At 36.6% G+C, this 27,777-nt stretch overlaps 5 protein-coding genes and 8 non-coding genes across 13 annotated transcripts; 9 read left to right on the top strand and 4 right to left on the bottom strand.

The window, feature by feature from the left end:
* Positions 1 to 2,630: 2,630 nt before the first annotated feature.
* Positions 2,631 to 4,753, bottom strand: LOC108594965. The gene is made up of 2 exons (XM_017980098.1): positions 4,706 to 4,753; positions 2,631 to 3,050 (listed from the first exon to the last, which is right to left on the bottom strand). Exons 1-2 carry the CDS (start codon positions 4,751 to 4,753, stop codon positions 2,691 to 2,693), a joined length of 408 nt encoding a protein of 135 aa, XP_017835587.1. The 3' UTR covers positions 2,631 to 2,690.
* Positions 4,754 to 5,266: 513 nt separating this feature from the next.
* On the bottom strand, positions 5,267 to 6,061 carry LOC108594966. Its single transcript, XM_017980099.1, has 2 exons — positions 6,002 to 6,061; positions 5,267 to 5,951 (listed from the first exon to the last, which is right to left on the bottom strand). Exons 1-2 carry the CDS (start codon positions 6,059 to 6,061, stop codon positions 5,343 to 5,345), a joined length of 669 nt encoding a protein of 222 aa, XP_017835588.1. The 3' UTR covers positions 5,267 to 5,342.
* A 2,841-nt stretch (positions 6,062 to 8,902) lies between these two features.
* On the bottom strand, positions 8,903 to 9,548 carry LOC108595291 (general odorant-binding protein 56d). Its single transcript, XM_017980504.1, has 2 exons — positions 9,437 to 9,548; positions 8,903 to 9,383 (listed from the first exon to the last, which is right to left on the bottom strand). The coding sequence occupies exons 1-2, from the start codon at positions 9,485 to 9,487 to the stop codon at positions 9,033 to 9,035; spliced, it is 402 nt and encodes a 133-aa protein (XP_017835993.1). The 5' UTR covers positions 9,488 to 9,548; the 3' UTR covers positions 8,903 to 9,032.
* An 8,127-nt stretch (positions 9,549 to 17,675) lies between these two features.
* On the top strand, positions 17,676 to 18,197 carry LOC108595741 (general odorant-binding protein 56d). Its single transcript, XM_017981027.1, has 2 exons — positions 17,676 to 17,759; positions 17,815 to 18,197. The coding sequence occupies exons 1-2, from the start codon at positions 17,709 to 17,711 to the stop codon at positions 18,160 to 18,162; spliced, it is 399 nt and encodes a 132-aa protein (XP_017836516.1). The 5' UTR covers positions 17,676 to 17,708; the 3' UTR covers positions 18,163 to 18,197.
* A 1,060-nt stretch (positions 18,198 to 19,257) lies between these two features.
* Positions 19,258 to 19,918, top strand: LOC108595667 (thioredoxin, mitochondrial). Its single transcript, XM_017980947.2, has 2 exons — positions 19,258 to 19,490; positions 19,542 to 19,918. The coding sequence occupies exons 1-2, from the start codon at positions 19,324 to 19,326 to the stop codon at positions 19,798 to 19,800; spliced, it is 426 nt and encodes a 141-aa protein (XP_017836436.1). The 5' UTR covers positions 19,258 to 19,323; the 3' UTR covers positions 19,801 to 19,918.
* A 713-nt stretch (positions 19,919 to 20,631) lies between these two features.
* Positions 20,632 to 20,705, top strand: Trnai-aau. The gene has a single exon. It is a non-coding gene; the product is annotated as a tRNA-Ile (tRNA).
* Positions 20,706 to 23,839: 3,134 nt separating this feature from the next.
* On the top strand, positions 23,840 to 23,911 carry Trnam-cau. Its single transcript has one exon. It is a non-coding gene; the product is annotated as a tRNA-Met (tRNA).
* A 368-nt stretch (positions 23,912 to 24,279) lies between these two features.
* On the top strand, positions 24,280 to 24,351 carry Trnam-cau. The gene has a single exon. It is a non-coding gene; the product is annotated as a tRNA-Met (tRNA).
* Positions 24,352 to 24,527: 176 nt separating this feature from the next.
* Trnam-cau lies at positions 24,528 to 24,599 on the top strand. The gene has a single exon. It is a non-coding gene; the product is annotated as a tRNA-Met (tRNA).
* Positions 24,600 to 24,724: 125 nt separating this feature from the next.
* Trnae-cuc lies at positions 24,725 to 24,796 on the bottom strand. Its single transcript has one exon. It is a non-coding gene; the product is annotated as a tRNA-Glu (tRNA).
* Positions 24,797 to 24,934: 138 nt separating this feature from the next.
* On the top strand, positions 24,935 to 25,006 carry Trnae-cuc. Its single transcript has one exon. It is a non-coding gene; the product is annotated as a tRNA-Glu (tRNA).
* Positions 25,007 to 25,335: 329 nt separating this feature from the next.
* Positions 25,336 to 25,407, top strand: Trnae-uuc. Its single transcript has one exon. It is a non-coding gene; the product is annotated as a tRNA-Glu (tRNA).
* Positions 25,408 to 25,570: 163 nt separating this feature from the next.
* On the top strand, positions 25,571 to 25,642 carry Trnae-uuc. The gene has a single exon. It is a non-coding gene; the product is annotated as a tRNA-Glu (tRNA).
* The last annotated feature ends 2,135 nt before the right edge of the window (positions 25,643 to 27,777 follow it).

Below are 27,777 nucleotides of genomic sequence, written 5' to 3'. Positions count from 1 at the left end.
CTCAAATGTTAATAATCTTTTATTTCTAGACCACAACTTTTAGTTAAAATAAACAAAAATTTTCTGGTATACCTCAAAAAAAAATTTTATGTCGGGCGATACTATCGACGACTATTAATGGCAATATCGACACTATCGATGGTTCAAATTCACTATCGTCGAATATCGATAGTTCTCCACCTCACAACTCGTTGGCTAGCAACTCGCTACGACTCAGACAACTAAACAAATCTACCTAGCAGAGCGAATCATAAGTTCACATTTTTAATAATAGTCAAGGCCCCAACTTGTTTAAATAAATTTATTATTCCGCTGAAGCTTGAATTTATTAAAGAGAACAGGGATTGGGTAATAAAGGAGCATGAAAATTTTAAACAGCAAATATAAAACTTGGTACCCTGCAAAATTATTTTGGAAAGCGGCAAGTTTATATACATTTAGTTTCAGTTATACTTAACAGTAATAGATGGCAAAGTACTAAATAATTTGACGGGCACCAAGTCAACTCAAGCTTGTCCCATTTGCGGATCCACACCTATGGATTTTCTTAATAATACAAATTTCACGTGTTTTTTGTTTTGTCTTAAGCCACCTAAAATTCGGATTGAGTCCACGGTATTGTTGGATAAGACTCTTCGAATTTATTTTGCATGCAGGCTATAGATGTGTTGTAAAGAAATGGAGAATTGCAGAGAAACGCGTCAAGAGAGCAGTTTCTCAACGCAAGAAAAAAATAAAAGGCATATTTTGGGAATACCTTTCATTGAAAGTTGACCAACCAAAAGTTAGCGGCCTTGGTAATACCAATAATGGAAACACTGCTCGTCGTGCATTTGGCGAACCACGTATTTTTCAAATATAATTGGCATCGATGAATGTCTTATTGAAAAATTAAAGATCATTTTGATATGCCTTTCATGCCAAAATTACAATCGACCAGTATCCTTGGTTGCCAATAATGGCCACAGTTCATAAAATTCTGGTTCACGCTAGTGATATAATTGAAAATACTGTTCTTCCTGTTGGATATTTCGGAGAGGAAGGATCCGAGTCGCGGAACAAATATTATAAGTCTGATGGACTACATCACGTAAGAAAACATTGTACCTCATGAACGGTTTTTTTCACGTGCCGATAGAAAGATTCTAAAAAGTGAAGCCGCTTGAGATGAGCTTGCAATGCGGGAGCAATAATTATTTTGTATAAAGTGCATTATAAAATAATATAATATACAAAATAAAATTTGTCGCTGGAAACAAAATTATTACTATGTTGCCTATAGTATTAACTAAGCAAACAACAAAACACACGCTAAATCAGTTTTTGTTAGCTTTTTTTTTGGTTTTATCAACTATCTAGATGTCGTTTTGGAAAAAAAATTATATATGTTTGAAAGTGAAACAAGCTAACTTACTTTTATGTCAAATAATTGCAACAGTAGACATGGTACAACGACTAATGCAGAGATTGAAATATGTTTAAATTTGATTGATTTTGACATACGGACGGAGAATTGGAGGACGATTTGACTGATGATGTTTGCAAGGCAGCGTTTCCAGTTAATGAGGAAGATCAAAAAGCGAAAAAATATGTCGGATTCTATGTTGGCTATAATGATTTGTGTGACTTCAAGCGAAAGTCTTTGGCCGTTACTAATGTTCAATAACGATGTGTTACGTTTCACAATCTTTATTACTCTTTTCTCAGAGCACTCTCACAACACGTCTTACTACCTTCACATCTTTCGCATAAGAGAGCAATAGCCTCTGACTATCGAGATGTGCTCGATAGTCCTTGGAGATGGTCACTCGCGTACTCGATAGTCGTGTGTTAGTGATGGTCGACTAGGAGAGTGACCATCGCTAAGGACTATCGAGCAGATTTCGATACCACTTTCAAAAGCCTTTTTGTTGACAGCCCTGACAACTTATTTGGCAGTTTTTTCCATAATTATTGAACATTTCACTCCAAAATCAAAGCAAATTGGATAGATCTCACCCCGTTCCTTGTTGCTCTTCCACAAAGCAGAGCCCGACAGTTTATCTTTAAACATATCCTTGGCTTACTCTGTCCTGTATCGCATGTTGGCTCTGAACTCCGCTGCTTTATGTCCAGGCTTGCCGCAAAGGTGACACATCACGGGCAATTTACTTCTCTTTGGGTTATGTCCAGCACTATCGTCCAGGCTAAAATAACGTTTCTTATTGAAAGTGAACGCTCTCAGTTCAGACTGCAGCTGACGCTTTGTGTGTCCATTCGATGCAAAAAAATGTTTTGATTATTGCTCCAAGATGATGATCCTAAAGGATTGCGACATGCCGCTCAAAATGTTGCAATGCTTTGACTCGGTTAGAGCCAACAAATTGTAATTAATTTATGCCAGAGCATTGAAAACAATAATAATAACTATAATACATAATAGAAAATGATGCGCACTGTGCACAGTGTGGCGGCACAGCTTAATTGCAGGCAACCCAAAAGCTTAAACAGATTATATGCGAATGTGTGCGTTGGGCGTTTTCAATTTGCATAATTAAATGCACAATGGCTGGGGCAGCTGAGGCTGAGTGAAACGATTATGCATAATATGCGTTAATATTGTAAAATAACTTTATTATTTAACGCATTTTCATTGCCCGATTGACCGCTCTCGCTTATCATTTATGCAAAAAGTGCCATGCATAATGCATTTAAGCCTTCAATGCCTTCGACATGCACTGCTCAAAGCCGTGCATAAACTCGCATTTGTTTTCAAACTTGGCATTTCCCACGGCGCAGGCCGCTAGCTCGGCTTTGATTTTGTCCATCGGAGCTTTGCTAAAACGCGCCTGCGTATACTTCATAATCGCCTGATTATTTGGCTTATCATCGGCGCCAACTAGACCCAATTGCTTATAAAGGCAATTGTAATAACATTTGCCAGCCGCTGTGGGGCTCGGGACCTCCTTATCTGTTGTCAGCTGCGCCGCTTCCGCGTCTGATATTTTCAGCTCCTTAACGCAGGCTTGCTGCTTCTCCTTGTAGGCAGCCAGCTCGGCAGGAGTTTGCGCCTGTAAAGAAAATATATTTTCTTTTATTGTAGACGTGTATTCTATGAATATCGTTACTTTTAAAGTAAGTCACAATTTTTTGGCGTGTTTAGTTTTTACATTGTTTTTCTTTTTCCGAATTAGCGATTAATACTTATAGTTACTTATTAATGCTACAGTATTATTAGTTGGACGTATGCACATTAGAGCACATAAATAGAATTAGAATAGAATTAGAACCACATGCGGCAAGGCATAGTGAGAGCTATACCTACTACTATTTCTATCTACGCAACTAGTCGGAATACGACCCTGTTGAGCTAATGAGTTTTTTCATTAGCTATTTATTTGTTTTTACGAAATTCAAAACTTCACAATTTTGAGTTTATAGCCTTCTTGGCCGTATTTATTATTATTATTCACTAAATTATAAATTGTACATTGACAGCAGCCCCGACTTGGGCTGTGCAAAAAACTATTAAATATATTTGTACTTGTCTCGAAGTAGACAAAAATTGACGGCGGACAGACAGAGAATTTGTCTGTGGCTTTGACAACGACTTCATATATCTAATAGCTATAAGACTCGAGTAGCCTTTGCTATACGACGAACTTGTTACGACTATAAAATGCAACAGGCATTAAATCTACTAGAATTGATAGTGCGAAAATGATAAAAGAAAACGAGAGTGCAGCTGTGCAGAAGGCAAGTGCTAAAACAAAAGAAGTTGGCGAGCACGCACAAAGAGAGCGCGAGCTTTTATTAGTGCAGTGCCGAATGCAGGCACAAAGAAGAGCTTATTAGAATGCAAGCGCAAAGAAGAAAGCGCTAAAATACGATATTAGGCCTAGATCAGCTATTCATAGCTGAGGAGCTTCAATTATTGGTCTTGCAAGACCAAACAGACCCATAACTTAAAAAATATTCTAAGTATCAGAGCAATCCCCAAATTACGTCATTAAAGAAATGTGAAAAATAATAAGCAACAATAATTAATCATCTGTTATATATATGATTCTACAGTTGAATTGATTCAATATAATAGCTATAACTAATTTTGTTGCTCAGGATTTATTTTATTAATTTAGGGGCTAACTGAAATAACCGAAGCGGATTTAAATTCACGTGTTAAGTACAAAATTTTCAAATTCAAATGAAACTTGACTGGTCTTATTGTTGTCTCTTTCCCTCAACCTAACGCTGACCAACACTATCGGCTGCATATGCTCATTCTTTTAGTGTAGTACAATTTCCAAATGATCTCAGCTTTCATAACACTAATCGAAGGCCTCACAAGTTGAGCGCGCCATTTAATTGTTTTGAAAGCTATGCACAATTTTGGTTTACATTAACTTCTAATCTCTATCAGATTAAAATTAGATATGTATGACTGTATAAAAAGAAGTTTGATCAATTTTGAAATTCAAATATTCGATATTCTTAATTGAAAGAGTTTTTTCACAATACATTTTAATAAACTTTGCCTTAAAATGTGCATAAGCAAAATCGACAGATCACTTTCGAAACCACCAAACAACAATAAAAGTATTTTAAGAAAGCTTTGTGTTTGAAAAAAAGTAAATATGCTGTTAGATTTCTAGAACGCTTTATATTCTATATGTGTGCTTAAACTCAAATAACTCTTTCGCTAATTGAATTTAATAGCCACACTTACCATAGACACTCCGAGCACCAGCAACAGCAAAAACACTTGAACTTTCATCTTGCACAATTGCAATAAGCGTTACGCATTTTTACTGCCGCTTAAATACTTCAGCAGCAGCTCAAATTTCAGTAATTGGCTATTAAAAAAAAGTTGGAATCAATTATGTTATTAAATTGCAATTTGATTTAATTTCATTAATGCTTGTTTGCGCTAGAAATAAAAATGTAAAAAATCTACGTAGCGTTAAATTTGCATTGGTTTTTCATTTCACTGAACAGCGGGCGCTATCAAATAAATAACCATATTTTTGTTGTTGTTTTATTTACAACAGTTTTGCTGAGTGCTTGGCGTATTTAATCAAAAAATTGTTTTCATTTGAAAAATTTGTAGTGGTATTTGGTATTTGCTATTTGTTACTAAGTGCGGCACTTCAAACTGTGTGCGAATTTATTTTGGAGCTATGCATAGCAGCAGAGCGTAGGCTTTTCATTTTATTAACAATTTTAGTTTTTAATTAATTACATGCTGCGCCAAAAAGTAGACTACAATCATAATATTTTGTTGGAGTTTTCAGCCGTTATATATTTTGTTAGAGCCGCAGCTTATGCATTGCTTTTAATTTAAGTTTTAAAGAGTGAGCGCCTGCTTAGTTGGCATCCAAGTTTTCAGCTTCCTTGGCCTCTTCATCCTCAAGCAGCTCATCATTCTCCGCCATGTTGTTCTCGCTGCGTTCCAGCACCTCCTTGATGCGCTGCTCCGCCTCCAGATTCTTCAGATAGTTATAGCACAAATGCAACTTGTAGGCCGCTTCACAGTGATTGCTGCTCTCCAGCTGCTTGAGCGTGCACTGCTGCTGCTCCAGCTTCTGTTTGTTCAGCAGCGTTTGCACCTTGGCTTGCATGTTATCCTCTATGGCTAGGCCCAGGCGCTCGTGCAGGCAGCGCACAAAGCAGTGCAAGGGCTCAAGCCTTGGCTGCTGCGCCATATTGATGTAGTCCATGTCGGCCAAGCTGTTGGTCGTGCTCAGCTCATCGTTACCATCGCCAGCCTCTGGGGCCACGTCATTGGCAGCGTTGGAGTTCTCATTGAGGTACAGACTGAGTCGAAAGAGCTTCAGCTGCGACATGGACACTTGCGTCTCCTGCATGCAGACCAAAATCATTTCTTGGCTCAGCATTGGTGCTATGCTCACATTTCGATCCTCCAGCTCGCTGCGCGTCAGCGACATGTTGAGCGAGACGGACACAGTGCGTGTCTAAGCAAAAAATTAGCATAAAGTCTAGCTTGGAAAAAGTTTAGGCATACCCAAGCTCGTTGGCAACAAAGACTCAGCAGCAAGGACACTAGCAGCAGTTTATTATACATTTAAAGTCCTTTCCTTTCCTTTACTCTTCGGTATTACTTTCACTTGAGGGCTGCAGCAACTTTTACGAAGCGTGGCTTTCGAACTGGTCGCTTATATAGAGTCTGCTTTGCTTCACTGACTTTGGCTATATAATTGCAATTTAATTGTTGTTTAATTACATATTATTTATATATTTTTAATGTATTTATGCTTGAATAGTTGCGCATCTAGATTAGCTTAAAAGCTTATTTAAATGTTGTTGTGGTAGCTTTGATTTAATGCGCAGCAATTTTCTTGAAATATTGAAAAAAAAATATTTAAAAAATAGAAGTCTAAAATAGGACAAGCAATTTAATTATTAATAATATTGATTTGTACGCTGTAGCTAATTATTACTTAGTACATGTCGATTGACTGGAACTCGCTTTTTAGATTTCTTTTCAGATTCACAAAACAATTTCCTAATTGATGAAGCTGCTTATCAGCTACAGTCACTTGCAGTCGTATGCGTACAGCTTCTAGTCCTTAAGATCAAAGTCAAGACTACAACTGTCAATGGCAATAGTCTAACAGCTACGCCAACCCCCAGCGTAGTTTTTATAAAAATTAAATTACGTTAATGTGAGAACCGCAGGACAACCCCAAGCGCTGGCTCTGCTGCTGGTCCTGGCCCAATCCCTTGCAGCCTCACTGAGGCAGACAAGACGTCGCGCGATATAAGAAAACTTGCTACGCTTGCTTGCTTCCCATTGGCATTGGCATTGTGCTGTCTTTGAAAGACAAAGGCTAGTCAGACATCAATGTGTTTGTCCCTTTGGCAGGCGACGACCACGACTGCCACGCATGTTGGTTTCTTTGACAAGCCGCCAGCGTGGAAAAACCACGAGCTGTCTACTTAAATGCATTAGCTGTGTGTGTGTGTGTGTGTGGGGTTAGCTTGTAGTGGGTGGTTGGGTTGGGTTGGGGGGGCTTTGCTTTTTAATAGACATTAGTAAACGCATCAGTGATTATGGCAAAGCTTTTGTGCAGACAACTGCAACTGAAACGGATGCTAAATGGAACTGACACGACAGTCCAGGCACGCCCCCTCAGCCCACGTTTGGCAGCAAGTGACAAAATGAATTATAGACGCCAAGTCACTCTAATGTCTCTGGCCTATGTGGCTACAAATTCCCAAAAGCCTTATGTGCTGGCATCAACCCCATTTTTTGGCGTATTCTTTTCACCTGACCCACTGTGGGCGATTGCAATTGTGCCACGTGCTCAATGAATGTTTAATGATTTGTTAATTGGATTTTGCAGCAACAACAACAGGCCGCAAAAAAAATTAGAGCTTGCTGCCCATTCATTACGCATACGCTGCGTTGGTCACACAACAAAAAGAGAAAAACGAAGGGCAGCACAGAAAAGTTTTCAAAGCGCCCCGCTCATCAATATTTATGCAATGCATAAACGTGCAAATACCGTTGGGACGCAGAAGCGCCCGCAAGGACTTAAAGGCCTGACAACGGTCTGACAGCAACATCTATTGATTGCCAAACAGTTATGCAAATTCTACAAACTGACATTTAAAATACTGTTTAATGCCCAACTATTAAATGACCTAAAAATAAGCTCGTCAATTTGCATATGAGACTTGTTAATTTGGGGTTGTTTAGCCCCAAAACATGAAAGCTGTGCAAAAGAAATAAATTAAACTCTTGAGCCAATTTCAAATTTTAAATCTTTAAAAAAGTGTAAACCTAGAAATGTTGTAAGTAACTAATAAGAATTTTTCTTTACAGAGAATGGAGTTTATGCAACTTTTAAAATACAAATTATAAAAATAGTATTTTGATTATTTAAATTATTGTTAATAATTTTACTTAAAAAATAATATAGATTTATTTCAACCAAAAAAGCTATTTATTAAATGCTAATTACAAAAAAGGATTTTAAATTAGTTGAAACTAAAATTTTTTTAAAAAGAAAAAATGTATATAAATTTATATATATAAATAATTTCTAAGTTATTTATTCGATCGTTCTGCATAATTTTTTGTGATTTATTACAGAGTTTTTCGTTTAATATTGTAGGCGTTAATCGTTTTGCTTTCGATTTGAGGAGTAAGTGGAAGAGAATAAAACAAAATAAAACAAAGCAATCTGCGGAAAATATTGCAGCAGCTATATACCAAATTTAGTAACTTTAACTCTTATAAAGTCTGAGTTCTTGTTGCTCAAACAGACAGACGAACATGAATACATCAACTCAGTTCGTTTTGCTGATCAAAAATATATGTACTTTATGGAGTCAGTCAAGCTTTCTTCTCCCTGTTATCATTTTTTATAAAAAATAGTCAAAATGTGCAAAAATTACGAATTCCAAAAAGTAACTGGCTTTGTATTAGTTTTTAATTGTTAAATAAATAAAAAAATACACTTAAAATTATCCGAACTAAGTACTTGGTGGGGTTGGTAGACAATTGAATAAAATTGCGGGTATACCTAATAGTAATAGCTAATCAAATAATCAATTAAATATGATTGATTTTTATTAACTCAAAGATTTAAAGCTCATGATGCTTTAGTATTATTATAGTATAGTTTAGTTTAATTTAGTAAATTATAATTAGATAAAGTTGCCACATAGGTAATAGCAATCTAATTTAACAGCAAAATACACATCTGTATAAATTGGAGTTTTATAATTTTATAAAAAAAAATGATGCTTTTAAAATTTGTTTAAGTTGTTAATACAAAAGAAAAATTGGTTTTTTACTAATTATAATTTAATTAGATCATTGTAAAACACATTTATGTATAAACCTTTGTTCTTTATTAAGAAATGTTCAGTGGTGAATTTTAAAATCCGACTTAAATTTTGTTAAAATTTGAACTAAATTGTTTTATTTACATATGTAATACAGATTACATGAGTCTGAATATGACTTGAAGCATGCCAATTTACTTTGCATAATTAATAGTTGCGGATGGATTCAATACCAAAGCTTAGTTCATTGGAACATAGGCTTTGTTCTTATAGTAGCACTGGTAGATCTGGAAGGCTGTATCGCACTTATCAGCGCCCTTCAGTGCATCGCACTTGGCCTGGGCCTCCTTGACGACGTCGGCGCCGAAAATGGGCGCCAGTTTCTTGGTAACAATATCGGGCTTGATTTGGCCATCGGCGATCACCTCACTCTTCTCCAGGAAACAGTGGGCAAAGCACTTGGCCTTGTTGTCGACATTGTCAAACTTGCCCGCGCGCAGATCCTTTACCTGCTCCGCCGAAACGCCCTCCTGGGCCATGCAGGCCTCAGCACTGGCCCTGGCCTTAGCCTTTTGCTCATCCGTCAGCTCCTGCTCATTAGTTTGTTAGTTAGCGCATGATAAGCGTTAAGTTTAGGACTTACCTGGGCAGCCACGAACGCCACACAGGCAATCAAAACAATCAGGAATTTCATATTGTTTGCTTTACAAATTTTTAGCAGCTGTTCTGTAGCTTTTTGCTTTTCACACTGTTGACTCTAAGCGTTCTACGTCGAGCTTTTATATGGCTCGCTTTTGGCTTCAGTCGACTGCTCACATTAACATACTTACATATATATACCCATACATATATTTATATAGCAGTAGTTTATTTAAGTTGCGAATTTTTTAATTATTTTCAGCATCTGTGCCAGACGCGCTTCAATGTGTCACAGCTAAACTTCATCGCTGCCCATTAATTCATTTTGTTTTATTTTTATTTTTTAACTTGTTGTCAGCTCATTGTCTGGCTAAAGTCCACTTGATATAGAATTTTTATCAAGTGACCTTAAGCAATTATTCTATTGTGATTTACCCCAGGTTATTATACTAGCTGCCTCTGCCTTTTAAGTTAACGTCTGTTGAGTGTTAATTGGTTTTTGGTATTAAATAGTTTGCTTAGAGTAATTTGCGATTTGTAAAAATTAGCATTAAGTATTTGTTTCTTTTGTTCGCTTGTTTATCAAATGCAGCCATGCAGCAAATTATTAATTTTTTATTTACTTTTTAGATAATTGATACAATTAGGCGCGCAATTGTTTTGTTTGCCATAAATAATGCAAACAATGTAAGTTAAAAAAAAATGACAATAGCCTATAAAAAATAAATGTAATTTTAACTCATTTCCATGGGATTTTAATTATTGGCAAAAAACAAAATATTGTGTTTAAGTATTAAATAGTTAGTTTATTTTTGTTAACAATTACAGTATATAGTATATATATGTAAAATGTCAATGTTGCATAAAACTTAATAATGGTTGATTCTTAAAAAAAAACAAAACTCTTTAAAGTAAATAATAATAATAATAATTACTAAATATATTAAAAAAAATTAAAAAAAAGAAGAGAAAATAATGTAACAAATGTAAGCATGCTTTATTTACTTATAATATTATTTATAATTTATTATTTTTATTTTAGTATAAATATTTTTTTAATTTAAAATTAGATATAATTAGCAGTTTCGTACCGCAGTTATTTTATATATATTTATATTATACAAATTGACAATTTCAAAATAAAAGTTTTAATTTATAAATATGGAACTATTAATTTTTTTTATTATTTTTATTAATAAATATTGTAATTAAAAGTAATTTTTGTAAAAGAAAATGGGAAATCAAAGTTTCTTCTTGGAGACTTTTCTGATCTTACATTTGTTTTAAACTCATAACTAATAAGACGTTTATTTATTAGAATTTAATGAATAAATTTAGCTAAAGACGCGCAAACAATTCCACTGTACTCCATTTTGCAAAACAATTATAAATAATTTTTAAATATATAGCAATTAGTGTTACTCCCATTTAAGCTTTGCGCAATTATCAGACATTAAAAGTCACTTTGAGCGCTAAGTACGCTACAGTTTTAACTGCCCAGCTACTCGGTAGATTTCCATAAGCAGATGCATGACTATCAAATCACAAATTGGCGTACCGGTTTGCTATGCCCAGAGGGCCAACTTTGTAGCTGATTGGGCCCGAAAGTTGGCAACTAACAGCTTAAAGTTCAAGCAAAGGAACTGGTTTTGTCTTTTAACGAATTTCTTACAATTAAAACACATTTTGATGAATGTAAATATTTTTGTTTATTCACAGAGTGCGGCAAAGAGTGGTAAGAAGTTCGTGCAACAAATGTGTAGCGCATATATATTACAAATATTTACTGCTGACAGCATCGATAATTCATGACCTACTCAAACTTGCAGCTAACTATAATATACTATATATGGAGCTGCTGCTGTACCTGCCCGACGAGCAGAAAAGTTCGGGCAGACAAAAACTCATAAATAGTTACGCACGCCACAGAAAATTTGTCAGTGGCTTATTGGGTGCCATCGTCGCCTGCCAGAAGCCATAACAAATATAAAATATTTAAATAGTAATAAATTCATAATGTCAACGTGTTGTTGCTGTAACTGCCATAGATTTATAGACAATAATAACGATAAACACGAAACACGCGCCACACAGACAGCAGGCGCTGACTTAAGTAGCTTGCAAAAAACAAAAAAAAAAAGGAGAAAGAAGAAAAAACTTTAGTAAAGAAACAACAACAAATGTCACTCGTTTTATAACTTCATATAAGACAATAATAAAATACTAGACATGATAGACTGCTATACACAGCTGTAATGCTAATAGTCTCATATATATATATATATAGTATACTACATATATTAAATACTATATGGCATGCCATAAAAATATAAACAGCACATAAAACGACTATGAAAACAATGGCACACGTTACCAAAGAGCTAAGTGCCACAACGACCTAATGAAATGTCATTGGACCCAAGGGCTGCGCGGTGTTAGAGTTATTGAGGGGGTTGGGGGTGGCAGTGGGTGGCAAGATGTCAACCAGAGTGAAATGCAAATGTCACGCGAAAAACTATTTGACGACAACAACATTACATTTGACATTATAATACAATATGGCCACTGGGGAGGAAAAGAGAGGGAGCTAAACATTTCGCAGTCATATGTAAATTTTATACAATATTTTTAATGCGACTTTTATGCCAAGTCATGAAAATAAATTTATTAACTATAAAGGGAAATAATTAAAAACAATTATAAAAAACAAACACACACTGAATGCAATATAACTTTAATTGCTAAATATGCCTAAAGTGTGAGATTTTTATCAACAAAGTAAGTTGTATATGCAAGCGTAGGAAAAAAATTATGTAAATAGCTTAATAAAAATATAAGTAGTGAATAAAAAACTTTTATTTATTGTTAGCACTTTTGTTTTATTATTTCTATGGCGCTATTATTTTTTAGAAATACAAACATAAAAGTTTAAAAGTCCTTGAACTTTCTCTTTGAAATATTAGCATTATATTTTTGATTTTAAGTTCAAAATTAAATATTTAAAATAATATGAATAAAATAAATGTTGTAAAAAAGCTAATAAAATTTTGAAAAATATATTGTAGCGCTAATTAGCAGTTTGGTGGGCCCACAAGATCTTTGTCCAAGCTACGCTACTGTTGGTCTGGCGGTAGGCGGTTGAGCGAGAGAGCGAGTTAGATTTCCTCCAACGTTAGGCGCGGTTGTTTAAGAAATCACGAACACAAAGTAAATTTTAGTTTTATTCACGTTTATTATTAAGGATCCTCGAAATTCCGTGATTTTATAGTTGTTACTAATTAATTGCTAAGACGCGTCTGTTCCTGCGACACGATGCCGGAAGGAAAGAGAGAAGCGAGAGACGGGAAGCGCCAAGGAGCAGCTGCATTAAAGCGGCCAGGGAAAAATAAACCAGGCAGGTCCTCTAGTGGCCCGATCGATACAGAGTTGTTCGGTGGTGGTAGGCTAATCCCACCGAAAGCTCAGCTTATCGACCCAGCTGATCTGTGGGTCCAGCTGATTTCGTTACAATATTATATTAATATATTTTTATTTTAAGTCAAAAATTAAATATTTAAAACAATATACATGCAATAAATTATGTAAATTAGCTAATAAAAATGTTAAAAATATAAATATCAGTATCAATATAAAATTAAATATTTAAAGCATCATACATAAAATAAATGATGTAAATTAGCTAATAAAAATTTTGAAAATAAGCTAACAAAGAACAACTTGTTTTATTGCTACAGAAAAATTAAATGCAAAAAAAAAACAATATAAAAAAGTTTAAATACAAATTTTTTTTTATTATTTTAAATTTAATAATTATTAAAATAATTGTGTACAAGACTTTTTTCTTTGCTATTTTAGTTTTTCATTAATTATAATTAATTAATTTGTTTATAATAACAATATTTTATTATAACTAAGTCTAGTTGAAATTTGATATTTTTAATTTAAATAGCATTATGTTTTAATTGCTTTGAATTCGTAAAGAATTAAAAACATGCATAAAAAGTTTTTATTTCATTGCCTATAATTTACAATTGGCGTTGTAAAAATTCTATGATAAGCCATTTTTATTATATTTACTTAGCAATTAAAACCAAAAATAGAATTCTTTTGCCAATTGGCGCCAATGGCAGCGCCTTCATTATAAAATAAATTAACTGGATTTCTATTTGAGTTGAGTTGGCTTGTTTGGCCTTAGTGCTGTAGTTATTGCTGCTCTTGGCCTGGCTGGCAGGCTGTGCTTTATATGCTTGCATATATATTTTGCCACTAATTGCGTGGCCTGGCAGATAAGCCTTTGGTAACTGAGAGAGAGAGAGAGAGAGAGGCGCAGTTAGGTGCCATTTTGAATTTATTAGCCTGCGTAGGTCAGGCAAAGGACTTGGCTTAGCTGTGGGTTTTTATGCGCGCCTCAGATTTCTTTTATTATTATTATGGCTTGGCTTTTTGCTGTTGTTGTGTAATTAATGCGGCAAACACTAATTAATTGCGCAGGTGTTGCAGCTTGATTGTTGTTGTTGTTGTTGTTGCTGCTGCTGCAAGGGATAAGCCTAATTGAATTGCTGTAGCTATACAAAGTGACAGTAATAAATGATGTATGCAATATTAAATATATAAAATATAGATTTATAGCTTATATATAGTTGAGTTGCGCAGAGTTGTGCGCGCGCCGCAGCTCATTAAACACTAAAAAAGGCAATGGCGCAACAAATTACAAAGCAAATAAAATGCAAATAGCTTTTCCACTTTTCCGACTTAATCTACATTTTTTTTTTTTTGTGTACGTTCTCTGCTGTGTGTGCCGCACCGTTGTCAACTCCAATTTCATGCAGCTGACCACGAAAGCGTTGTGCCTTGTAATTGCTAAGCTCAGGATTAAACAATTTTCTACATTTAACATGGCGCATCTTTAACCTGCGCCACAATAAATTCGTTGTTTTTTTTTTTTTTGGATGGTTGCCTTTTTTTTCCGTTTGGGGGTAGCTGTGATAAGAATTTTCAGCGCTCGCTGTGTCATTTTGTTAAGACTTTGGCTTTTACGACGTATACTTGTTATGTTGGCTGTTGGCTGCTGTTGTCTAATTAGATGCTTTGCCTAATTAGTTGGTTTTATGCCGAGTTTTGTGTGTGTGTGGCGCGCTTTATGCCCTTGGCTTACCTTTGTAGACGTTCGGCACTCATACGCAGTGTTGCCAATACAGAGGCAAGTGTATTAGTTGGCAAGCGCATGTTATAAACTTTAACGTTTATTAAAAAATTCTTTGCACAAGCAAATATCTACGGCAATAATGTGAGCGCAAGATTTTCTCAATTTCTTACATAATGGGCGACTACTGCAAATTCCTTTACCTGACTGACTGTCTTTGATGCGTGTGTAGCTTGAATTGAAACAGAGAGCTTCATACGTATATGTAGTGCCAGCCAGTCTTTGCTTTGGCGCATTTGCCAACTCAACTTGTCACAAAAGAATTCATTTTGCTGCGTTTGGAATTTCTGAGAAAGAAGAAGAGAAATATGCATTCCACAGCGCTTTTGTCCTCGCTTGGCGTATCGCACGCTGTTTTTCACTTTAGCACTTTGCTTTTCTGCTAAGCGGAATTCAATAAATATTGCTTAAAACACACACACACACACAGATACACACACACATACGCGCGTTAGCATTGACTTTGGCACATAATTCTAGCAGTTTTTCCTCTTTTATGACGCGTTTTGTTACCAAAGCGAAAATGTTTGGTAATGTGCGCGCATTTAATTGCCTAATTGTTTTTTATTTTATTTACTTTTTTTTTGTAATTTTATTGCAGTGCGGGTTGCTGGGGGGTGTGGCTGGTTGCTGGGTTTTTATGAGCGCACGCCAACAAAATTTTTGTTACTTTGTTTTTATGACTTAATTACTTAAATGCGTTTTATTTAGCATGCGGTTATAATCATAAACAAATTTCTCAAGTGGAAATTATGATAACTCGGCAAAAGTGACGCTATCTCGCTCTAGCAGCTGCAAAAGCTGTAGTCCAACTTGTTTGTCTGCCAAATAACAAGCATACGCACTGTTTGCCACTCAGCGTATTGGCAAATGTGAGGCTAACTCGCTCTAGCAGCTGCAAAAGCTGCACATTTTTATAAATTAAGTAAAATTTTGCTGCCCAACTTGTCTGTCTGTCTATCAAATAACAAGTATACGCACTGTTTGCCACTCAGTGAATTGTTTTGAGCGCAATTTCTAAAGCATGCAACGCACGACTGCATCAGCAACACCCTGAGCATTATTTTGGGCAATAATAAATTGCATAAAATATTCCATTTACGTTCTCACACCGATAAACATAAAAAGAGCTGGGCAATCAATGCGGCTGCTGCAATGCCCCAGGCTCTGGGTCCGAAACGCTACAAACAATGCGCATTTTGTTATTAAAACGCTTTGCAACAATTTTGCGTGCAAAGTTATGATTGGAATTTCTGATAAGCTGTGCGCAAATGCTACGAATTATTGCAAAAGTTACGGCAAGTGAAGAGTTGACAGCTGCAAAGTATTTATAAACTATTTATAAACAATTGCGCTGCTTGTACGTCTAATGCTAAAATTGTGTATATAATTAATATTTTATGCGAGCTGTCAACAAATGTGCATCAAGTTGCAATTACGCGCCGATTTGTTGCTCGAATCAAATGTAATTGCTGTGTTTTAATAAAGTGCAAGTATAATTAAAGTGTAGCAAACTAGTGCGCACTATAGTTCGTATATAACAAAATAAAATTTGTAATAAAGTCACCCCTAAACTGACTGACCCCAAAAACAGGCGCATAACAAGGTTCAATAACCTCAAGTCGCAACTACACACAGCCCCCCAAAGGAATAAGCGCGACTGGAGCTAAAGCAATAATCATAGGCAGAAGATTTACTAATAACAATGATATAAGACATTTCGCACAAATGAGTATATAATAAAGCTAATGGAAAATTATGTGTGGCTGTCTAAAGAGGGGTGAAAGCTGCTGGCGCCACTCACTGATTAATAGCTGCATATAAATAAATAGATATGTGTATGTGTGTCTGTGTGTCTGTGTTTGTCGTTTTATAGTTAATGCTATCAATTATGCCATAAATTCTTTAAATTTTATGCGTGCATTTAATGTTTATTACCTGTAGAGCAAAACTTTTAATGGCGGCTATTAAGCTGCTGCTGCTTTGATTAAATTGCAAGACTGCAATTAAACCAAATGAATTGCGCTTCAATTTAAAGTATGCAATTTATTAGCTGTTTAAATTAAACTAGCTTAAAAACAATGTGCCATGCCCATGCCTTGGCGTTTAAGCGGTTTGCCGCCCACACACACACACACATACACACACACAGACATACAAATTGTCACAACTTTTAGCGCCGAAAAATTGTCAAATGCACAAAACTGTTCAGAGCAGCGCACACATTTATGTTGATGCGGTTTTGCAAAAGTTTTTTAATTACATTTGAATATGCCACGCCCACACACACACACACATAGAGAGTGTGCGAAAATATTTAACGCTTTATGATTATGTTGATTGTGTGGCAAAACTCATTTAATTTGAAACAAATTAGAAATGATAAGTGTTGCTACAAATATTACGTATACGTAACGTACGTTATGCAAAAACATGTGTGCTATGCAACAAAAGGCCATTAAATGTTGGTGCCAACACCACCCCACACCCTCCCCCCTGTCAGTCACTTGTCAATCATTCATCTAAGCAGCAAACTCTTTGCAAGTTTTGCTACTTATCTGCACATTGAATGCATACAGAAACTAATTGCCTTGCCTAGAGTGAGCCTAAGCCCAGGGCCCAGTATCTCTAACCCTGAATCATAAAAATGTTTGTAGAGCAGCAGCTCATCATTCATTTTGCTGCCACAGCAGCGTACCCAAGTAAACAAGACTGAAAGACTATTTAATGCTATCAGCTGCTTGCGATCTAATGTGACCTAAAAATATATAAGTAAGCGCTAAGCTAAGCTACTGCATGTGTGTTGGTGTGTGTGGGTGTGCTAACAAAAATAAAGCTCAGCCAACCAAGTGGGTCAACTATATGTTGATGACCACGCATTAAAGCTTAAATAGCTTTGGCAGCATACAAAAAGTTTAATTGATTTAAATGCTGCACACTTTAAATAATTTTCAACTAATTGTGTTGATTAAACAAATGCTATAATTTATATATAAATTAACTTAACAAGTCGCTAGTATATAAAACCCGCGACCAGCAGCTCAGCTAAACAGAGTTAATCGTATCTAACAAAATGAAACAAATACTTTTAGTCGTAGCCTGTTTGGCGCTGGCAGCAGCTGATGTAAGTTAGACTTCAACTAATTTCATATACCTATATTTAATTGCTTTATATGCAGCTAAGGAGACTTCCTGAGGAGCAGCGCAAGGTTGTGCAGGAGCATGTTATGCATTGCATGCAACTGGAGGATGTGAGCATGGAGCAGATTCAGAGCTTGATCAACGGCACCAACGACGGCATCGATGCCAAACTCAAGTGCTATACCAATTGCTTCTTTGAGCAATGCGGCTTCATAGTCAACGGACAGCTTCAGCCAGATGTTATGCTCGAGAAATTGACCGATGCTTTAGGTATTGATAATGTCGCCGATGTTGTGGCCAATTGCAAAAATATCAAAGGCACGGAGAAATGCGAGTTGGGCTATCAACTGCATCAATGCTTGAAGAAGAATAGTGCACTTATATGAAATGTGTGAATATTAAATATTAATAAATATTGAGTTTATTGTTGCAAATTTAAAACGTTTTCATAAGTTATAAAATGGATTTCCGCTTTGAGATCGCATGAGTTTTATCAAACTTTCAAAACAAATCTCATTCGACTAAATTGTTACAAAACTTTTTATCAGTAAGATACTTGTGTGTTGACTATTCTATTTGAGCTTAGGACCCCAAAAAATTATACAAGAAACTTTAACAATAATCTGTTATCAAAATCAGAGTTCTACTTTCTTTATTGGAGCCTTATTTCCTTATGATAATCTAGGTTTTATTTCCCAATGAAAAAAGTCAGCTAAAAAAATTATTTTAATTGTAAATTTTCGCCTTTGAAAAAAATATGCGAAGTCAAAATAAATAAACCCCCGCCGAATAAAATAATTCTTATGGAGGGAAAATTTAAATAAATAGGTAAAATAAAACAGTTGGTCAAACCATTCTCACTAGTCAAACGATATGCAATATTTTGTCGAACTATTATTAATTTAATTTCAAAATTTTCTTCAAACTTAGGACTTCTACCATATAAAGTCTTACTTGCTGTACTCAGCTTAAGACTTATGGCTGCTTTTTCAATAACATTTCAATTATTTTTAAAAACGCAAAGCAAATTCAATATAGTAAATTCATTATTGTCATTTGAAATTGAATGATTTTCAACAAAGTGAAAATATACATTTGTATTTTAAGTTGGGAACGATAGATTTTATATATTTTTTATTAAATTTAAATTTAAAAAAATCTTTGGTAGTTTACATTAACAAATAATTTGTAATGTTTGATGTTGCTTATTTATTTATTTGTTCAATTTATGCTACTTCTTTCAAAAAATAGAAAGAAAAAATATATTTTCAATATTTAAATTTTCTTATTTTCTTTTTAAAGTTCTTATTTTCCTGCTTGAAAGGAACTTAAATTCAAACCCCTCTAAATTTGCTCAAATATTTGTCATTCTTTTTCAAACAAAATAGACCAGAATCATTGTTCAGACATAGTAAACTATGCATAATTTTTATGACTAGTAACCCTTTATAGAAACCAAAAATTCATTACTTTTCGGCCCGCCTCATAAGCAGCAGCATAGAAAAATTTCTAAGCATACAAATATTTTTATAAATAAATTTCCGAAAATGTCTGCAAAGAGCACAGCTGCGAAAATGATGATGAAGCCCTTGATGCAGGGCTACAGTACGGCGGCAAAGCAGCGCACAGCGATCTTCGATGTGGAGACGCTCAAGGATTTTGAGAGCAAAGTGAAGCGCAGCGACAAGCCCGTTGTGGTGGATTTTCATGCAACGTAAGTGAAACGATATAAACAGTTACCTCAAGTTGATGCTGTTCGTTTTAGTTGGTGTGTGCCCTGCAAGGCGTTGGAGCCACGTCTGAAGAACATTGTGTCGGAGCAGGCGGGCAAGGTGCATTTGGCACGTGTCGATATTGATGAGCTGACGGAACTGGCTTTGGACTATGATGTGGGTTCGGTGCCCTCGCTGCTGGTTATGCATAATGGGAAGGTGCTGAATCGCATGGTGGGACTGCAGACAACCGAGTGCATACGCGATTGGCTCAACAGGGTCGTAAAGAAATCGCAGACAAAGACTCGTTAGTCCAATTCAGTGTGAGAAGCGTGCATTTTGTAAGACTGACTAGAAAGTTTCTTGGGAAAATAAATGAAACGAAAAGTATGTAGCTCGATATGCTCGGCAGCATCAAATGACAAACACGTTTTTAATTAATTTTCCATTTTACGAGTTGTCGTCTGTCTGTCTGTCCGTACGTCCCAGTGCGTTGGCATTATTCCTACCTTTGTGCAAATATCGGCGCCGGCAATTCAAAATGCAAACAAAATCTTGTCGAGACGCAGTCGCTCCGACTATTGTTGGGTGAATCAGTCCAACAACAAATACCAAACACACACAACAGAGCGAACCAGAGCTGAGCAGAGAACATAACTCATGTATCTGTAGCTCAATTGTTTGTTTATTTGAGCAGCGAAAACAAAGTTACCGAAACTCTCCCTTAATCGTGCGCACTCTCTCTCTATCTCTATATCTTTCTCTATCTCCATTTATGAAGCTATCTTTGCATCTCTAGCTGGTAGTATAAATTCCACATCCGTATTATTTGTACGGCAGTGTAGCTTGGGGAATACGCACTAATTGATTTTGCTAATGTTGCCTTTTAATGAAGTGTCAAATATGTTGCTTGACATTTTACCTGCGCCAAGTTGCATGCATCATCATGTACAAGTCTCAGGACTGAATTCTAAATGAACACACTACAACACTTTATTAAATTTCTTCATAATCAAAAGCTTTGTTGTGCTATAAATATAAATCTGATTGTAAATTCAAATATATGCATAGATAACGGGTATATTTGTACCCTGCACTGCTTGCTCCACTCAATTGCACCTCCAAATCCGCTACACACACAACGGCCCATTAGCTCAGTTGGTTAGAGCGTCGTGCTAATAACGCGAAGGTCGCGGGTTCGATCCCCTCATGGGCCAAGCTAAATTTTTTTTATTTTATTTTTTTTTAATTTTGCGCAGCATTGCTCAGTCTATCAACGGCTTTGCTTGCTCTACGGCTTAGCCCGCATTATAAATGCGCCAGACTTAACCCTTTTCAGCCCCATGCAGACGTTTGTGGTTTGGGCCAAATCGCTTGCGACACTTATGACCATAAACAAAATTGAAATTATAAAGTAAAAGTGTTTGTCGGCCCACTTGTTAGCAATTGCAACTGAACAAGATTTTTGGGAACTTGCGCTTGTTGTTTGTGCTGGGCCCACAAAATAGATTTGCCGCAATGTAATTGAGTATTTGTATTCAATTAAGACTTATTTCAATAAACAATAAACAAACAAACACATGTCTGTCTCTCTGTGTGTGTGCATAAATCCCCTCCATATGTGAAAGCATAATTTGCTGAAATGAAACTTGAACAAACAGCGCTGCTGAGCGCTCAGCGCACTGATAGACGGACAAAGTTGGACAGAAGCAGCAGCAGCAGCAGCAGCAGTGACAGTGAGCTGGACACACAGTCCCAAAGCTGAGTGTGGGTGTGTGTTGTGTGTGCATCTGTCTATGTGTGTGTGTATGCAAACTGTCTGATTTTGACAGCCCGCATAAAGCGAGCAGACGTCCAGCAGCATGAGCACGAGAGAGAGTACTCAACCTAGGTAAACATACAAAGTGAGCAAAAATGAGAGTGTGAGTGTGAGCGTGAGCGAGCGATTGGGAAGAGTAAATGCATTTAGCCGTTAGTAAAGTTGTCTCTTGTTATAAACTGCAACAAATATTAATTTTTATTATGTAAACATTGCTTTAATTACATTATTTTTGCGTATAGCCAAACAGCTAACACCACTTCCCTACTTCACACTCGCTCGTTTTGTGGCCATGTGTGTGGCTGTGTGTGTGTGTGTGTGTATGATCAATCACTGGAAAATTGGATTTTCATATGGCCCAGACCAGGCTGTTGGTGTGTTAGCGTTTATACAATTTCCCATAGCCAACGCTCTCTAGCCTTGTGGCCGTAAAAATCAATCGTTCGCCCACACAAACACACACACAGACAGACGGGAATTTCCCCTTTGGTTCTTCGTGTCTGGCCGTTGCTGTGCGCGTTTGACAAGCACAAACACTAACTTAATCAGCAGCCATGAATTGGTCAATAATTTTTAAATACAAATCAAGTGTTAACTGCAACGCTTTACGCTACCGGTTACCAAGGCAAACAGAAAAAACAGTAATACGCTTTAATTGTTTGGCTTATTTAAATTGGCTCAAAGTCAAATTTAAGTAAGTGAACAGTTCAATCAATAATATATTATGATTAACCACTGTAAAGAGTAATAAGAAAGGCAGTGAGAGCTCAGTTGGTTGTTAAGCAAAATATCACACACCCAGCGGAGCTCAGCTGAATGGGGTACGAAATACCCGCGCGTTCTCACAGAAAAAAACTCACACTTACTCTCTGAGGTGAGGTACGTCAATTTGCTTATGAACTACACGTGTTTGGTATGCAAGCGATCGGCAAAACGCAAAGGCCCGAACTTTTTGGGCAGAAGACGAGCGTAGGTGACAGCAGCTGCATAATTAAACGAGAGTTAAGCAGCTACTTGGAAAGAGAGCGCATTAAGAGTGGAATTAAGTCATTAAGTCAGCCAAAATGCGCTCACTAAACTATCTTTAAGTATGTAAATAAATAAAAGCTAAATAAATTATTTTTAACTACAAGCACATGCTAAAGTTTTGTTGCTTGTCACGTTTTTGGTTGCTGCTAAAATTTCAAATTCACTAAAAACCACAAATTTCCCTTAACACCGCACACACATAGTAGATAAAGTCGACACTTGAAGAAGATTTTGACACTCAAGCAGATGACTGCGTCAAGCGCAATTCAAGCGGAACCCTTTACAGGCTCAAACCATTTGGCAATCAATATAAAATACAAACACAGTGCTCTATGTAGATGTCCAACAAAATGTTTTTCTTTTCCTGTTGTTGTTGTTGCTGCTGCTGCTGCTGCTGTCCGGTTTATATGGCCGTGTCGGCTGACTGGCGGAAATTCGATTTATTTTCATCAATATTCAATGTCAATGCAACATCTTCGTGGGCAAAAACCAAAATCGCCCAACAGCCAGAGCAATAGCAACTGTAACTGCAAGCACCAAAGCCAAAGGCAAAGGAAAAGGCATGAGCGGCGGGCAGGGGGGTGTTGCTTCAGAGAAGTGGGAATTTGTTTTGGGGTCTGGAATTGCATGGAAATGGACTTTGTGGCTTGAACTTTTTGGGGTTTTCCCATTAAAATTTGATGCGCACGTTGTCGTTGTCGTTGTCTCGTTGTTTCACTGCCAACAGCAGTGCTGCGGCCACGCTCCAATATTGCAGGTGGCTACGTCAATGCCGCAGTTTCAGTTATTCCCGTTCTTCAATTCTCTTTTCTCCAAGCCCCCCTCCACTTACTTGCAGCAGCTGCCACACACACACACTTGACGCTTTACCATTGCATATTTAAACAAATTTATTTGCAATTTAGTGTTTGCGGTCTGTGCACATTTTCCATTTCGTGGCGCCAGCAATTCGCCAAACCCCTGATACCAAACTGGGCGTGGTTGTGCTTTATGTGCAGTTTTTAAGTGACGCGAAAATTAATTAAATTTTGGAATTTATTGACAAATATGTCAATTTTATTGAAAGTCAACTGCGAATGAAAATTTGTTTACTAACAATTTACGCACCCGTTGAGAACAAAAACCAAACGAAATTGGCAACCAAATAGCCAAAATATATGAAAATAATACAAATTGCATATTTGCGGGTATAAATTCTAGCTAGGCAAGTTCTGAAAATGAAAGATTTTAATTAGAAGTAGTGCAGTGCAAACCTCAGCAAAAACCAAATTAAATTTAAGCCCTATTGGAGTAAAAATTAAAAGCCAGCTGAAAAGAAAACCGGCATGCAACGTGGCGATAAGAGCCGTCAACTGTGTGCGGTCACAACTTAAGTAAATATGCATGTAATCTCGACTGCGTGTGTGTGTGTGTGTGAAAAATCTACCCTTGCTATTAATACGAAATGTTCGGCAATTCCACATGCTTGTTTGAAGTAGCGCATTTGACATCAGTCACTCACGAAGCAGAGTGGCGCAGTGGAAGCGTGCTGGGCCCATAACCCAGAGGTCCGAGGATCGAAACCTTGCTCTGCTATGAGTTTCGAACAGTTGTTCTTTTTTATTTTATCTAATCGGAATATAACAACCTTTTTTTTTGGCTTATTTTATGCCCTATGCCATCAAACAAATTGACCTTTGTGGCTTTTATTTCTCTTCATTCAGCCCATTTGGGCTAATATTTTATACTCTCTACTTATTCGCCGCCTTAGACGCCCTGATGGGGATTCTCTAGCGGGAATCGTTTCTGTGACTTACATACATATATAAGTTGTTTATTTTATAAATAAGACAATTTTTATTTACTCTCTTTTACGTTTGCTAAGCGCATTGCAATTTAACAATATTTTAACTTGTTTTATTTCAGCTTATCCGTTAAAAAGCATTTAGCACGGACGACACAAAAGCAGAGTGGCGCAGTGGAAGCGTGCTGGGCCCATAACCCAGAGGTCCGAGGATCGAAACCTTGCTCTGCTAGTTGAATTCCTTAAATTTTTTGATGTTTACTTTTCTCAAACAAAATAATTATTCAATTAGTATCGCATGACACAAACAAAGCAAAAAGTCTTTGCTTTTTATATTTCCCCATATTTTATTTTCCCCTTAAGAATCTGCATAGTCACTTTGAAATTTTTGGCAAATGTTCTTCACACAGCAGAGTGGCGCAGTGGAAGCGTGCTGGGCCCATAACCCAGAGGTCCGAGGATCGAAACCTTGCTCTGCTAATTAGAGATTGTCTGGTAGTGTACGACAAGTTCCAAACTAACTACCACCAGCTCAGCACTTTTTTTTACATCAAGAAATGTAACATTTATAATAAATAAAAAAAAATGAATAACACTCGTGTTGCTTCCCATACCGGGAATTGAACCCGGGCCTTCCGGGTGAGAGCCGGATATCCTAACCACTAGACAATATGGGAGGTGTTTGCACTGCTGCCTAACGTAGAATGAGAGTTTTTGTTATACATAATACACATTGAATATGCATTCAAGTTCGTTTTGTGTGAATCTGTGTTACAGCAACAATAAGACCAAATTTTTTCGGCGGTGTAATCATATCCCATATTGTCTAGTGGTTAGGATATCCGGCTCTCACCCGGAAGGCCCGGGTTCAATTCCCGGTATGGGAAGCAAGTTTACATACCAAACTTTTTTTTTAATTTTGTTATACAATTTCAATTTTATTTTATTATAAATAAAGCTATTTAAGTGTATTTCTTCGTAAGCTATATTCAAATCCATAATTATATACAATTTGATATGCTAGCTGCTATTGCCATCGATTTTACAAATTTAAAAGTATTGAAATTTTTAGACTGTCTCATTATTTATCTTTAGTGTTATTTATTTTGCTGCTATTGCTTTCAATTTAAACAATTTCAAGGCGATCAAGTAGCTGAGTTTTTGCTCATCTATTCATAAGAATAACAAAAATACGTTTTGTCACTCGAAAGTCATATCCCATATGGTCTAGTGGCTAGGATATCTGCTTTTCACCCAGAAGGCCCGGGTTCGATTCCCGGTATGGGAAGTACATTTTTTGCATTTTATTTTTGTACATCGCTTAAAATGTTGCAGTTTGTCAAACAAAATAACATGCTGTTCACCTGGTATGAGCTGTACAGCCAATTTTTGTTTTAAAGCAAATCTTTAGCAAAGATGACAAAACTACATTTTGGCAAACATCATTTATATCCCATATGGTCTAGTGGCTAGGATATCTGGCTTTCACCCAGAAGGCCCGGGTTCGATTCCCGGTATGGGAAGTAATTTTTTTTATTAGATTAATTCTAATATCTAATCTTATTATATAAAAAGCTTAAACCTAATTAAAACACATAAAATAAGCATAAGTCTATTAAATAGACTATGTGCTGCTTATACAGTTGAATCAGTAATTTTTGTTGACCTTAAAATTTTTTGACGATCGACGCGTGTTTTTTTTTGTTCATTTTTGTGCGCTGTAATTCCCAACTGGTTCTGGCTAAGCGGTACTTCTGAGCTTGTTGCTTTGCACAGAACGATTGTCATTAGTAGTGGTAGACTGACGTTCTACCCAAATACTAAAAGGCCAGTTGATGTTACAAAATTATGATTCTTTGTGATTATAGTTTAATGCCACGATTCTGACGGGGTTGCTCCTGCCTAGAGTTGTCGGCCGTGCTGATGGTCTTTCAACTAATGACAATTTTTCAAAATAATCAATTTAAATATATTTTTCAGTGTATAGGAGAGTACACAAGAGTTTCAATTGAAGAACAGCTCGTTTCATATAAATATTGCCACTTGTGTGTATGTGTGTCTGTGCGCTTTTATTGATGCCCAAGCCATGTCTGACTGAGTTTTTGGTTTTCAATGGCAGTGGGGGGAGGAGTAGCAGAAGGCTTGTGTAGCCGTTTGTCTGGCGCGTCGTCGACGCACAGCGTGGCCGTGACCGTGGCAACGCGAACTGTTGCTGGGCGGGCTGCTGCTGCCGCCTCTCGCGCTATCCGTTTCACATGTTCTCTATTGGTAGAGAGAGCACTTTTTTTCGGCGAAAATTTACATAAAAATCGCATTACACTTAACATCCACTTTGCTAAACGAAGCGCATGAAAGCGGGCGCCACGTGGTTGAAGTATTGGGAGGGGCTTACGTTTCTCTCTTTTTCTTTTGGCTTGGGTGCTTGCTGTCCCTTGACTGCGCATTTTTTTATGTGTAGGCGTCTGTCTGTGTGCGTATGTGTGTGTGATATTGAGTGTGTGCAATCGGTTTTTGAAGTGCATGGCGAGCCTGTAAAAATTAAATTAAAAAGCGCAAAGAAAAAAAGAAGAAAAATACGTTGCAATGAAAATTTTCAAATTGCAAAAATAACTTTGTATATTTAAATTTGTATATTTGTCAATTGTCAAGGCTTTAATTGCTGTCACTCTTAAATAATTATCTGTAAAATACCTTGGGATATTGCCATTTGCTTGAGTTCAGGGCAGTAAAACATTAAGTGGGGGGAATAGTTAAAACGACACACGCTAAAAAATAATAGAAATTAGCTTTGCCAGCTGTTACGCGTTTTGGTTATTAAATATAATTAACTTACGGCGATTTGTTTGCCAGCGCCATTAAGTGGGCATATAAAATGAAGTTGTAGGAATGACGAGTGCAAGAATAAATATTAATTTAAAGAATTAGGGGTAGGCACAGCTGTTGGACCACCCGCTAGTTACAGCTTAGGTGGGGGACTCAACTGCAGTTGGGCAACGCCCAGGCTATAGAGTTGTAATACATATTTAAATGCAACTGATTAATCATGAATAAAGTTGTTCACAGTTGCCTGTGTGTTGACCAAGTTGGTCACGTGACTGGAAACAATTTGACTTCAAACACATTAGCAGTTTACGCTCGACAAGGAACCAGCAGCAGCAGTAGAGCGATGGGTAGGGGTGGGGTGCAAGCAAAGGGCGCAATGGGTTTGTCACCAACTAACTTGGCTAACTAAAACTTTTCATGCATTGCCGTTGACAGTGCAATAAACATGCCAAAACAACAAATGCAACTAAGGAAAAACAACAGCGTCAACTGACCCGCCCACTGGCAACGCCCTAATGTACGCCCACGCTGGCTATGGAATAACTTTTATATATTTTTTTTAGTTTGGCATGAACATTTTCTCCGACGAATTAGACACGTAGTACGTTAAATATTTAGACAAATCGAATAAAGTGGCAATGGATCGCATAAGATACGGCCAAATGCTAGTGCTAGCCCTTTTTACCAAGAATTCTAGCGACTGATTTATGTGTTTTATTTACATTTGGCTATCTAGCTTTAAACATCAACAACTTTTTTAATTTTGAGTACTTTAGACTGCATTTCAGCAAATTTATCACGCTGTCAGTTAAATATTTTTGCAATCTATTAGCTT

Source organism: Drosophila busckii, chromosome 2R (genome assembly GCF_011750605.1).
Source record: "Drosophila busckii strain San Diego stock center, stock number 13000-0081.31 chromosome 2R, ASM1175060v1, whole genome shotgun sequence".
In the NCBI taxonomy this organism is placed as follows: domain Eukaryota; kingdom Metazoa; phylum Arthropoda; class Insecta; order Diptera; family Drosophilidae; genus Drosophila; species Drosophila busckii.
Note: the sequence above shows the minus strand (reverse complement) of the source record. Positions and strands in the feature narration are given on the sequence as shown.